Source organism: Struthio camelus, chromosome 1 (genome assembly GCF_040807025.1).
Source record: "Struthio camelus isolate bStrCam1 chromosome 1, bStrCam1.hap1, whole genome shotgun sequence".
NCBI classification, from domain to species: Eukaryota; Metazoa; Chordata; class Aves; order Struthioniformes; family Struthionidae; genus Struthio; species Struthio camelus.
Genome location: NC_090942.1, coordinates 155,419,017 through 155,432,255, shown reverse-complemented (window position 1 = coordinate 155,432,255; position 13,239 = coordinate 155,419,017). Strand labels below are relative to the sequence as shown.

Sequence of the window (13,239 nt, the reverse complement as noted above, 5' to 3'; positions counted from 1 at the left end):
ACACAATTTCAACTCGACTACTTCCCTTACACAATTTCAACTCGACTACTTATTTAAATCTAAGAAAATGAAATCACAGCTGCTTCTTTAAGCACTTAAGGCTGAAATCCACATAGAGCACTTGACTTATAGCTCCTACCTGAAGTCTTCTATTTCTCACTAATAAATCACACTGCATCCTGCAGCACACTATTGTGGGGGTTTGCGTGCTTACATGCAATAACTATTACTTAAAATTCACTTGAGTTGAAACTCTTGAGAAACTGCAAAGGTAGCGAGTGCTTGCATTAAAATAGCGAGAGTACTGAGACAGCAAAAATGCAAAGGAGTTGCAGTGAAAGAAAACTGCTTAATAAGCTGCACAGTTGTTATCATTTACTAGATAAATTAACACTCACCTTTTTCCAGAATTCTAAATGAGAAGTTAGCGGGTCCATCCTGTGCTGAAGTAGCCAAGTTGTCTACCTTGCTGTCTAGCGGCTTTTGATGAGCACTAGAGCTTTTCAGTGGTTCAGCTACCTCCAGTTCTTTCTGCACTGTGTTCTGAGATACTGGAATACTGTCTTCGCTTTTTTTTGGAGGATTAAAGCTGAAGCCAAAGAGGGAACCAGTAGCCGAAGTATTTCCAAACGTGAATGTCTTTGACTTTTCATTACTGAAAATACTCTTCACAGACTCAGAGCCAAACACAAACTTTGGAGGAGAAACCACTGTTTTTGTTGGTGTTTCAGAAGTGCTTGACACCTCCGAGGCCTCTACAGTTACATCAGAAGTATCATCATCATGGCTGAGGTCAGTCCTTTCTCTAGTAGTTTCTTCTAGCACAGCTACAGCAATTTTACCACACGGAGATTCTTTTGGTGTATTGGCACGGGAAGAAAGAGGTGTTATCAGCGTGTCTCTCTCTTGGGCATGCTTTGCTTCATCAAAAATTTGCTTAAATGAGTCTGCGACATCTTGCAGTTTGAATCGCACAGCTAGAAGCTCTACCTTCCTTTCTCCATCTGCAAAGTCACAGGCAGTCCATACCCATGCTCTATCAGTTCCTTTCATTTGTTGCATATTCATATCGGGCGTTATTCTATGATTGGCACAGAGTTTTAGTACCTGGTCCCTTCTCATTACTATACGCACTTGTTTGTTGTCGTAATTCTGTAATATCTTGATATCCCCAATACCTCTCTCTTTCCACTGATTAGCATCTTTGTCATATCTGTAGAGTTTAGCTCTGTGACTGAAGACAACTTGCTCATTTTCCTCGCCACTGGTCACTTCCACCAGGTCTGGCAGAGGTACCACCGGTTCAAAGTACTGCCCATCTCTTTCCTCTTCTTGAGTAACATCAGAATCTTCATCTGTGCCTACAGATGTTCTGCTCTGGTTCTGTTTGGCAGGAGATTTGGAGGGGCTTAAGGCAGATTTGAAACTGAAGTTAAAACCTGTGGTAGAGTCTCCAAATCTAAACAGATTTTTCCTTACAGGGCTACTTGCAAGAGGTGATGCATATACAGAGCTACTTACGCTATCATCCAACGCTTCTTCACGCAAATCATAGTTATCCCATTCCAGAGTAGGCCCAGTACTTTCAGCATGCGGCTTTATAACCAGATCGGAAGTACTGCTGGCAGAAACGGAGTTTGCATTTTCTTCTTCTGTCAGTTTAGTTTTATCATCTGTCAGAAACGTTTTGAGATCTTTCAACCCACTCTTCATTTCTTCTGCTTTCTGTATAAGTTGGGCTGTCCTACCTGTATCAACAAGTTTATGCGGTGTCTGCAGTGGTATATCTAGTAGCAGCCTCTGACATTCTTCAAACTTCTCTTTGAACTCCTCAGCCTGCTCTGGTGTCTTGAATTTTGCTGCCAGCTGCTCCAGCTTTGCATCACCATCAGAGAAGTCACTGGCCATCCACATCCATGCTTTGTCTGAGCCAGACAGAGGTTTCAAGTTCATCGTAGTTGTTATCCAGTGATTTGCACACACCTTCAGTACCTGCTCACGTCGCATTAATATCCTTACTTTGCCATTAACTTCATTTTTAAGAATCTTCAAGTTGCCCACCCCTCGTTCTTTCCACTGGCTTGTTTCTGAATCAAACCTAAACAGCTTTACTCTTTGTGAGTACAGCACCTTCTCATCCTCCTCTCCTGTAAACGGCTCTACTTTTTCCGGCATCTGAACTATAGGTTCAAAATGGATATCATCACTGTCCTCTGTCTTATACACATCATCATCCTTCTCACCAAGGTCAGCAGAGCTGCTTGCTTTGTGATCCATTTTAGCAGTCTGTGAAGAAAACAGCTTTTCACCTGCACCTGAAAAGCCTTTGAAGTTCGGGTCTTTTTTGCCAAATTGAAACCCTTCTCCAGGAGTATTTTTTGCAAGCTCAGCAAAAGTGAAAGTGCTGCTATTTTGCCCAAAAACAAAGTCACCCCTCTCCTTGTTTGCTGTTTCTTGAGGTTGGATGTTAGTTCCGCTATCTGCGGGCAGCTCCTTCTTGTCTTTTTCGTCAAAGCTTTTTAAGAAACCAGTTGTACACGCCTTGGATGGATCATCTTTCTTAGTGGTATTTTTACTGGACTCCTGTATGCCAAATTTAAATCCACCTACAGGCACTGGCATTGAAAAGCTAAATCCTTCCTTTGCAGTCTTGGCTTCAGCATCAGAAGGAATCTGCAATGTAAACGATGGTGTCTTGCCTTGCTCTGTATGACCAAACTTAAAGCCTTTTTCTAAGAAATCGCACTTAAAACCCGTTCCCAACTGTCCTCCAGGAGGTTCAGATAATTTGCTTTTAGAATCAAAAGTAGAAGTTGATGGAACATCACCAGCAGGCTTACCAGATGGATTTGGCGCTTGGCAAGCTACACAGGCTGGAGAAGAGCCTTCATTTCTAACCAAACAAACATTACAATCCCACTGCCCTTCCTTTTTAGTAAAAAGCCCTTCAAATCCATTTTTCTGTGGCTTACTTGCACCAGCAATGGAACCAAAGCTGGGAGCAGGGGATGCCTGAACAGCAGGTGTAGGCACATTTGGCTGACTTTGAGAGTTGGGATTCTGACAAGCACGACAGTTTACATCATTGGCTTCATTTCGGACTAGGCACACAGTGCAGTCCCACTGACCTTCCTTTTTAGAAAAGGCAGCTCCCAAGTCATTTTGAATGGCCTTTGGAGCATCTCCTTGACCAAGTTTAAAGGGTTTTTCTTGAGCCAACACTGCTACATTATTTTTGTTTGGATTCTGGCAGGCAACACATTTAGAGGTAGTGGGCTCGTTCCTTACCAAACAGATGTTGCAGTCCCACTGGCCTTCCTTTTTAGCAAAAGCAGATGCAAATTTGTCCTGCACGGTGTCACCGCTGGCTTTGAAACTTGCGGCAGGTTCAGCTAACGGGGCGCCATGCATTTCCTTGATATCTGGATTTGGAGTTTGGCACGACACACAATTCTTTGCAGTTGCTTCGTTTGGAACTAAGCATATTTTACACTCCCATGGATCCTTCTTCAGCACAGACTGTTCAAATCCACCAGAAGAATAGGTTTGCGGGGCATCCTTTCCAAAAGAAAAAGTGATGGGGGCAGACCCTGTTGATGTAGCTGTAAAGCTACCTTTGCTGTCAGGTTCACTATTCGCTCCGTCTTTTGGCAACTGAAATCCAAAGTTCACGGTCCCAGAAACCGATCTGCTGGACTCCTTTATGTCCTGATTTGGTGTTTCTCTTGCAGTCCCACTACTCTGAGTCACAGACGTGTCAACATTTGATCCTGAGCTCCTTAAAATATTCTGTGTCTCTTCAAATTTATTTTTGAAAACCATCGCTTCCTCGGGTGTTTTAAATCGAATTGCAAGCTGTTCAGGTTTTGGCATCTCATCTGCATAATCCAAAGCATGCCATACAAATGACTTGTCTGACCCAGCATTTGGGGCTAATTTCATATCAGCATTTATGTAGTGATTTGCACAGATTTTCAATACTTGGTCCCGTCTCATTAAGAGACGAAATTTGCCAGAGACTTTATGCCTCAGTATTTTCACGTTCCCTATACCCCTTTCCTTCCACTCTTTAGATTCTGCATCAAAACGGAAGAGCTTGGCTCTGTTGCAGAAGAATTCTTCCTCATCTTCTTCACCTGTCTTTACTTCAATCTTGTCAGGGAGTGGCACCACCGGATCAAAATGAGGACCATCATCATCCTCATCTCCACCATGAGTGCTTCCTCCCTCTGCTTCATGACTCCTATTGGCCAAATCTGAATTTGGAGTGCCAAACGCTGCCTTGCCTGGTTCCTGGAAACTAAACATATCACTCTTCTCAAACACTGAGGGTTTGTGTGCATTTTGTCCCATGCTTTCTGTGAAAGAGATGCCTGGAATATGTTTATTGCCAAAATTGAAGACATTTCTTTGACCAGTTGCATGATCATGAACTGTCTTTTGTTCCACGTACCTATCATCCTGTAAGGGCTTATCAGATGTCAGAAGACCCAAGAGGCTTTCACTGCTGTTAAAAGCTGCATTAGCAGGCTGTGTTGCAACTTGAGGAGAAGAAAAGGTGAAGTCTCCATCGTTAGACTTGAAGTTGGTGTTGAATTTAAAAGTTGCTGACTGACTTGACTGTACTGGCGTTGGCAGAGAGGGTTTTGCTCCTTCTGCTGTTACTGGCTGTCCAAATTTAGATTTCCCAAATTCTATCACTTTTGATTCTGCAGGCTTTAAAGTCTGCGGTGCGACTGAGGGCTTTGTAAAATAGCCTGGTTCAGGCAACGGTGGATTTGTGTTTGCCTGTGGAACACTGTAATTGTAGTAATCATCACCCCCACGAGGAGAAATGAGTCCAGTAGCAGGAGAATCAAAACGCAAGGGTGTGCCATATATTTCTTGGGAAAACATGCAAGCAGAGGTGTTTTGCAGAGGTGGTGTATGCATTGGTTGTTGATAAGCATATATGTGTTGCTGAGGTGCGAGTCGGTTCATGCTGTAGACAGGTGCCTTAAAACCAAAACAAAACAAAGAGTCCACCATTACTTTCTTTATTATGGTAACATACAGAGGGCAAGGTCTTAGTGTGCTAGATCCTCTACAATATAAATATGCACTCTTAAAAGCAGCACGTGCTTTCATTTTTAGTTTAAACTTTGAAGGGCATATGAACAAGCACTGAAACAGGAGGGATGCAAAAGATACATAGATCTACTTATAAAAACAACCTCAAAAACCTTATTCTCTTCTTCAACGCTACTTTAAGAAAAAGTATTAAGTGCTATCACGTGTACCATACAGGGGACATCTATTAATACACTACAGATATTTTGTTGGTTGTTCCTCCCAAACCTTACATCCCAAAGTTCAGGCTGAAAAATCAACTGTAATTTATCCCCAGCCGTCTCCAAATTCAATAAATATTATTTAAGGAATTGCAACTACATCTAACTACTTAGAGTTGAAAGCAGATTTTACCAGGTCACTGAAAGTACTTTCAGGAGAGAGACTCGTCCTCACCTTTGTTGGTGTTACATTGGTTGCAGCAGTTCTGAGAAGATATTGAGAGTTATAAGCAGGTGACTGGCTATAGTAAACAGATGGGCCAGTGGTAGCAACTAAAAGGAAGAACAAAAAAAAAGTTCACGTTCAGCTTTTTTTGTTTTTGAGTGGACTCCTCCTAACAAACCACAATTTTTTAACTGCAAATCATTAAAGCGTTTCCGCAATATCTAAACTGATTAACACATTTAAAATTTAGTTTTAAATAAAATTTCAGCAACAACTTACCCGTTAATGGGGCTTCATGAAGATTTTGTGCTCTCTGATAACCCTCTGATAACACTGTATCTGTTCCAAAGCTTTCAGAAGGCCACCGATGAGATGGTACATTTGAGTTGGAACTGTTAAGTTTCATTTCTTGCATCTCATTCTGTCAAGACAACGGCTCCAATTAAAACAGGGTAATGGGGTATTCCATACATATTTGTACAAGAAAGCATAAGGAGCAATCCCCATCCCTTTGTCTACTGAAAAAGACATTCAAGCTCTGCAAATCAAGAGGTAGCTGCTGGAATAATCCAAGATCTGCTCATGCAATATGAAATGCTAAGACTGTTCTAAAGTCAGAAGTCAAAACCCAGAACCAGAAGGATGAGAACCCAAATCAGAGTTTTCAGGCAACACAATTTATACATTGCTTACAGAACATAATTCCATTGATGTAAGCAGTAGTCTTAACAACTGAAAGGTAACTGATGCTAGTATCACAAAGTTCTTATTGTAACAAGACGACTAATCGTTCTTCAACAAATTTTGTGACAAACTGAATTATTTACCTTTAAAGCTTCTACTTGCTGACAGATCATTTGAAGTATAGATTTTTGATCTTCTGCCCACCGAGGGGGAGTTTTAGGAGAAAACTGGAAAAGAATAAAAGGAAAGGTTAGCTGAACCTTGTGACTTTTTAATCTAACGTAAAGCTTTCTTGGAATATTAGTTGGCTAATATACCTTATAGCTTTTAGTTGGTGAGACAGAGAACTTGGTTGGTGATGGAGTGGAATGCTTGATCTCTGAATCTACAGCTCGTTCATTTCTGAAGGCCGGACTTCCCTCCTCATCGTTCTCTCCAAGTTCCTGGATCACTGTATCCAGCATTTCCTTAACAGTTTCTATAGATACTGGCAGCTAGAAAATTATGTGAACCACAAGTCATGGTTGCAATTCTTCCTTAGTGCAGAAAAGACTACATTCTGAACAATTCATAAGGCTTTCATTACGTAAATAGGTTCCCCCCCCCCCCAGGAAAAACTTAAATCTGCTAAGATTAATGTAAAAATAACTCTGAATGTTTTATTAATTCTTTTTGGAAATTATCAAGCTGTAAAAAGACAGTGGAAAAAGCTATTTGCTTGTATGGCTGCTGTCATCCAGAGAGTAAAGTCAGAATACCACCTGATCTAGTATGCTACCAATTAAAGTTTATTTCTCCGAGTTTTATCAGCCCACTTATGTTTGGAAGCAGGTTATTTGCCTGAAGAGAATAAATTTAGTTTAACTTGACCTAAAGCAAGGCCTGATCTAAAAATTAGTGGTTTTCCTCCTGTAGTTCAAGGACATTGACATGAACGCAAACAATTTACCTTTGAAATAGCAACCCTAGACAACGCATCTCCTGAAACAACCGTTAAGCAGAAACTATTTACCTTCTCTGTTACTGAAGTATCTAAGAAGCTTTCATCAATGATCTTTATTAGATAGTTCCTGCTTCTAAGAAGACAGCTTTTGTGTTCTTCTTGTTCTTCTGCTGTCATGGCATCATTCTCAATCTCTTCTGCCTTTCTTTGGAAGATCTAGCAACAGGATGCAGTTATGATTAATTAGGATGAGTCAAAACACAGCTGAAGAAAATAAAGCATTTTAAAAATTAATGCAATTTATAAAGTTACCAAGGCAAGATTCCAGTAGGAAATCACATTCTTAATAGCTTCAAATGCTAACAAAGCATCATCTGTTTTGCCATCAACTGCATCCAACATTGCAAACGCTATACGTGCCTCCTCTTCATACTCTGCAACGTGGGAGACCTACAAAGAAAGTGAAAGACAACTTGAACTTCACATGCATTGTTTCAGGTACATGTTGACATCCACTAGGTATTCAAAGGAAGGGTTCTGTTATGTTATTCTGACAACACGTTGTTTTTCTTCTTTAACACACAGGAAATTCTTACTAAGGGACTTCGGAGTCTTCCAATCAGATGTACAGTTTTAAAGTCAAGGGGGAAGAAAAAAAATAAAAATAAAAAAAGAGTTTTCCCCCCCTTTATCAGACTAACTAAATACAAACCTAAAATAATGAAGTTAGCATGCTGCAACTTTAGACTGCAATAACTGAAAAAGTGGAGATATTTTGTGCAAGATAATCAAGCTGACAGTTTAAGATCATCAGATTCTGGGCAAACTTGATGTACAGTTATACGAACACATCTGGCAAATGAGTTAGGAAATCCATTTTCATATGGACCACAACCGCTACAATTTCACAGATGCATAAAAATAGAGACTTGTGCTTTTATCTTGGGCTAAAGCCCAAGAGGCACAGCTAAAAGTTCGCTGTCTGCTGCAATACATACACAGGAACGTGTGGTATGACTAAAAAAAATGTAAGACTTGATTCATGCTTGTGAACTTTTAGAAGATTAACAGTTCTTGTTGCGCCTCCAGTACGACTGCACACTAGTGCTAGACAAACTGTTTGTGAACCACGTAACACCGACAGCAGTGTCCTGCTACACACATGCTTTAGTTTTTCAAGGTAAGTTAACCTTGCAAATAACATCCAAATAGGTATTTTAACAGATTAAAAAATAATAATAATAAATCTGATTTATGTAAATATAACGCACAGCTAAAAAATGGCTGCAGATTAATAAAGCTATCTTGTAGATACTTTACTGCTATATTAGAAAAAAGCCACAATTGTAAGATGCTTGTTATGAAGAACCACATCCCACAGCAGTTTCTCACATCACTTGTTTTCTCGCATTTGGCAAGACTAGATTACGCGAACTGTTGGTGCGTTTACTTTTATGTGATCTTCGAGTATTAGTAATAAAAATGCTAAAATAACCTCTAATTCTGCAAGCACACAGTACTTCATGTCCTTATTTTCAGACAAGCGCAGTTAAAACCAATATAGAAAGCTATTAGTCTATTTTGCTATTTGCCTACATTTATTCAACATTCAGCATTTACAAGACTCCAATCTCATTTACTCATATTTCATGACACTTGTCACACTTCAGATGGAATCTGAACTGTTTAATACCAGGGTGTGTCCTCAAACTGACTTTCTAAAATAATTCAGAACATTTAACTCCCAGGCCTTAAGCCAGGACTTCCTGTATGGAGTATTCACAACAGTGCCTATATACTTAAGTTCAGGGGATTGCCTTTCTATATGATAGGATCCCTTGCAGGACAAATTCTCTGCCTCTGGGAAACGTCAATCTTGCCAAGTTATACGCCACTAAGGGGGGGAAAAAAGAAAAAAAAAATATCTGCGCTGTGCTCAGTAAAACCTGGATGAAGCCTCACACTTGATGTGAGCAGAAACTAACCGAGACTCATACGTGATGTGGCATAGGACCAGTGACTTGCTTTGCAATTTTTAAGGACATTTTTTGAAGTTTGCATGTCCAAGCAACCGCTTTATTTACTACTGGGTGTTATATTAGGGAAATGAGGGTTAAACAGGAAATTGGGGAAAAAAAAAATGCAATTATCAAGTTTTTTTTCTAGGAACCTAGACCACCTCTGGTAGGCTAGAGGCAACGGGAGGAGAACTAATGATTCAAAAACCACTTGATGGCAAGAAACATGAAGTTCACACAAGAAAGGAGATTCCTCCAGAGGAGGAAGAAAACCCAGGAGAACCTCCTAGAGCCCGCAGTTCACTGAAAATTCTGTATATCAAATAAACATGGTCTTTTTTTCCCTTTTAGGGGGGCAGAAACGGAGGCTGACCATTTCTTGGTACGTTATTCTTTAACAGATAGGCTCAAGATGTATTAGGAATTCCTCCTTCCTCCCTCTCCCTCATCACTTCCTAACTCATGGATATTTTACGTGCAACACTTGTTTTTAATGAATATGCACAAGTTACACTGAAGAGTAAACCATAAAACTTTGATGGATGCCCATTATTTATCCCCTAATTCCCTCTGAAATTCTGAAAACAGGATTCAAGTTTAAATTTAACTTCATTCAGGCTGCAATAGTATGATAACTCCTCCTTGCTTGTCTAGACTGAGAGTACTTAATTACTCTGGAAGTAGCAGCTGGCATTTGCTCAACTGTCAGGCACTACCTCTTCAAAAAAATGCAGCTGGTCACAAATAATATGCCAATAGTACAACACATTTTCTTATCTTTATATACTAACTGGTCAGAAAATAAACAAGTAAAAAATCCAGAGCAAACCCAGTTGTTTCACTTTTTCTAAAATTAATGTCTAAAGAGCCCATACTGCTTCTTTTTCAATTCCACTTTCTAATAAAGTATCCTGATATGTTGAAAAACCCTACAGTTTTAGATGTGCACTCAACAGGAATTGAAAGTCTTTATTCCTACTAAGGAGAAACAACACCCTTTTGATGAACATGAAGAGAGAACTGTATGACTTGTGCACACGAAAAGTTCTTTTTTTCACGTGGATAAGACAAAGAACTGCATGACTTTGGCAGCCAAAACTGAAGTGCATTCACTAGAGAGTTTATATAAAAATCATATCGGGAGCATCTATAGAAGAGTATTCTAAAAGAGCAGCGCTACAAGAAAGTCTTACACTAATCAGGAAATCTTACACTACTAAATCTCATCCTTAACAACCTTATGGCAGCAACGACAGCATAGAGTTTACAACTGAGAAATCAGAATATCTATGTAAGCTAGTGACACAGACCCCTGTTACTTCAGTCGTAGCTTAATCAATTTGTACCTGAATGTCTACACTATGGAAGTGTTTGAAAAGAGGATCAGTAGGTTCAGGAATACTCCTCTTCTTTTTTATAGTTTCCAGCACAGGCAAAACTTTCTTCCAGTAGTAAACGCTTCGTCCAATGTATTCCTTTTGGTCATAGAAAGAGTTAAGGCTAGTGCCCTGTTAAAGAAAGGGGGACAGAAGCACATGTATTCCAAGCAATTTAAGTCAAACACATTCGTACAGCTTCCTTCTCCAGTGCAGTTGTTTTTAAGAAAAGCTCCAAAGGTGTTTCTCTGACACTAGAGATAAACCTCAGGAGACCTCTTTATAGAGCTATATACAGCAACACACAGATAGAAAACATTCTCACTTTTAAGAGGGAGAGTACTTGATAGGCTGACTAGAGCAACAAATTCACCTGACCGAGTACACAGTAATTCTCAAACAACATTCTCATTTGCTTTTATTTACTCACAGTCTATTCAGGTTAGAACATGAAAGACAAAATAAAGTTTAACACATTTAAAAATAGCATCAACTTACTGTTTTTTGCAGGCATTTTGCCCAGTGTATAATTAAGGCAGGTTGAAGGCCATGCTTCCCCAATGCTCGCAGAGTACTTATTTCATGCTGTACTAGAAGCCTCAGTTTTGCTGCTGTTCCTGGTCTGAATATCGGAAGAAATGTTCCTTGATTAGCATCCTCTGTTTTCAATTCGCATGTCATTTGACTGACAGATATACACAGTAATTTTTGTCCTAACCACCTCTAGTTTAGAAACACATTATGAAATGTAATCAGGTGTGTCAAGCCCCTCCTGCAAAGCTTCAATATTCCCCCCCCCCCCCCCCCCAAAAACACATTGCCACCATTTTACAAGAATTTCTAGGAACTAACTCAAGCTGCTATGACAGAAGCTGACTAAGGACTTAATTAAGTCTTTCCAAAATGAAAGAGCCTTACATTGTTTTTTTGTGAATAAGAGTACGAACTGCTTCCCACCAGGACCTTTGCCTTTCAGTATAGAGCTGTTTGCACACTGGCAGTGGTAAGAATTGAGGCTGATGTGCACCGTAGTGAGTATTAAACTTCTCTTGTAGTTGCAAGTGACTAGTGAATATCACTCCAAGTAGAAATACCTGGTTTGGTACAAACAAATTAATAGTATTAAATCAGGACAATTTTGAATTGTATAGTTAGTACATTTCAGGACTTGGAAAGTTTCCTTACTTCAAGGTCCAACAGGCAAATAGATTCAGGAGCATTTGTCTCAAGTCTTGATGTTTCTTGGGGCAAGTGAAAGAGCTGTTTTAACCATTTGCGCACTGCAGGCAAAACTGACAAAGACTTCCACTGCAAGCCAAGCCACACAAGGTGCTGAAGACTACCATTGTGCATTCGAACAGCACCTATGTAAAAACAAAGTTGGAGGAAGTGAACTTCGGCATCCAAGTCAGGAAGACAGTGATCTATCAAAGCTGGGTTTCGTTACGTGGAAATGATGAAATTTTGGCCGTCCATCCCACCAAAGGAGCATCTTAGGTCTTTCTCCCTACCTTTTTGTCTTCATCTAATTACAAGGTGGAAATAAGCACTTTTTTTTTTTTTTTTTTAAAAAGAGTTATCATTCTTCAAATCAGATATGACATTTTTGCACCTGTCAGTATTACACAAATATCCCTTGTAGTAGCAGCATCCAGTTCACAGGAGCACACACAAGAGCTTATTTGTCCACACAAAGAATGGACACAGCATAAAAAAAAATCTCTGCTAAGTCTCCAGGAATTTGAAATTTTAACCTCTTCATTTCAAGGCAATGTTATATGCAGGAACACTTCCGTTTTTTTTCAGTTGGCAATGCTCTAAAGATCTACATCTTAAGCAAAGTTAAAGTAATTTGACCACCTGAGTTATACTTTGAAGTCTGTCTCTTTTTTGCTATTCTGCTAAAAAACAAAAAAAAATACTTCTGCGCTCATTCTCCAGACTAACAGATATTATCTTCGTCCTCTGTGTAAAGAAAAAACAGACTTGTGCATATTACACACAAAATACAAACTGCTTAGGAGAGGTTATAGCAGTATAAACACTATTGAGAGTCACTAAACATTTTAGTTTCTCTTTTAAGAAAGGACAATAAGCCTTATTGCTTGTACGTCTATTCCTCCCTTCTAGCTTTTGGGCCTGGTAGCTAGTTTCAGGCAGATCTAATAGTCTAAATGCTTCTGAAAACTGACAGCTAAGAGGAAGACTACTAGCATTCGGACCTTACTATACAGAAAATCTAAACCAGATCTCATCCTCAGTCATGCTTACAAGGAGTACAAAAGTGCGATTGCTCTTCACAGAGTTGCCTTATTTTTATGTACGAGACCCACAGATTACACATAAAGATATACCTGCCTTCCAACTAACACTTACTGGCGTACAAACATGAAAAACTAAGCAGGCAGCAGCAACTGAAAGGTGATCAGAACAGACTAGAAGCTAGTGGGGAAACACAGAAAGGACTATTAGACCAATTCCTAAAAATCAGGCATAACAATATTGCTTCTCACAGAAACCGCAGGGGAAAAAGTGAAACTTTTTCCACGTCACCCTCTTCTGAATCCACAGTCACAATGGGAAGAGCAACCCCCCTCTTCACCGCAGACTGTGGCCAACAACCACCTTCAGAACTTCCTCTAGTATTACTAACAACATGGTATAGCCTGTGTTAAGTGCTTAGGGTTTGTTTTAGTACATCTTTGGTGAGAGGGTAGAAGGA

The 13,239-nt window shown here is 39.7% G+C and overlaps 1 protein-coding gene across 5 annotated transcripts in view; it reads right to left on the bottom strand.

Annotated features, from left to right (window-relative positions):
- RGPD4 (RANBP2 like and GRIP domain containing 4) overlaps positions 1-13,239 on the bottom strand; it is a 37,499-nt gene that overhangs the window by 13,690 nt on the left and 10,570 nt on the right. For 4 of the 5 annotated variants that reach the window (XM_068925798.1, XM_068925818.1, XM_068925811.1 and 1 more), the window contains exons 10-20: positions 11,703-11,881; positions 11,436-11,611; positions 11,016-11,139; positions 10,488-10,649; positions 7,436-7,573; positions 7,193-7,339; positions 6,498-6,674; positions 6,324-6,407; positions 5,776-5,917; positions 5,506-5,603; positions 399-4,995 (exon numbers count right to left, since the gene is read on the bottom strand). In XM_068925798.1, the coding sequence (XP_068781899.1) occupies positions 399-4,995; positions 5,506-5,603; positions 5,776-5,917; positions 6,324-6,407; positions 6,498-6,674; positions 7,193-7,339; positions 7,436-7,573; positions 10,488-10,649; positions 11,016-11,139; positions 11,436-11,611; positions 11,703-11,881 (6,024 nt within the window). The remainder of the gene's footprint in view (positions 1-398; positions 4,996-5,505; positions 5,604-5,775; positions 5,918-6,323; positions 6,408-6,497; positions 6,675-7,192; positions 7,340-7,435; positions 7,574-10,487; positions 10,650-11,015; positions 11,140-11,435; positions 11,612-11,702; positions 11,882-13,239) is intronic. The other variant, XM_068925826.1, reaches the window with a different exon arrangement.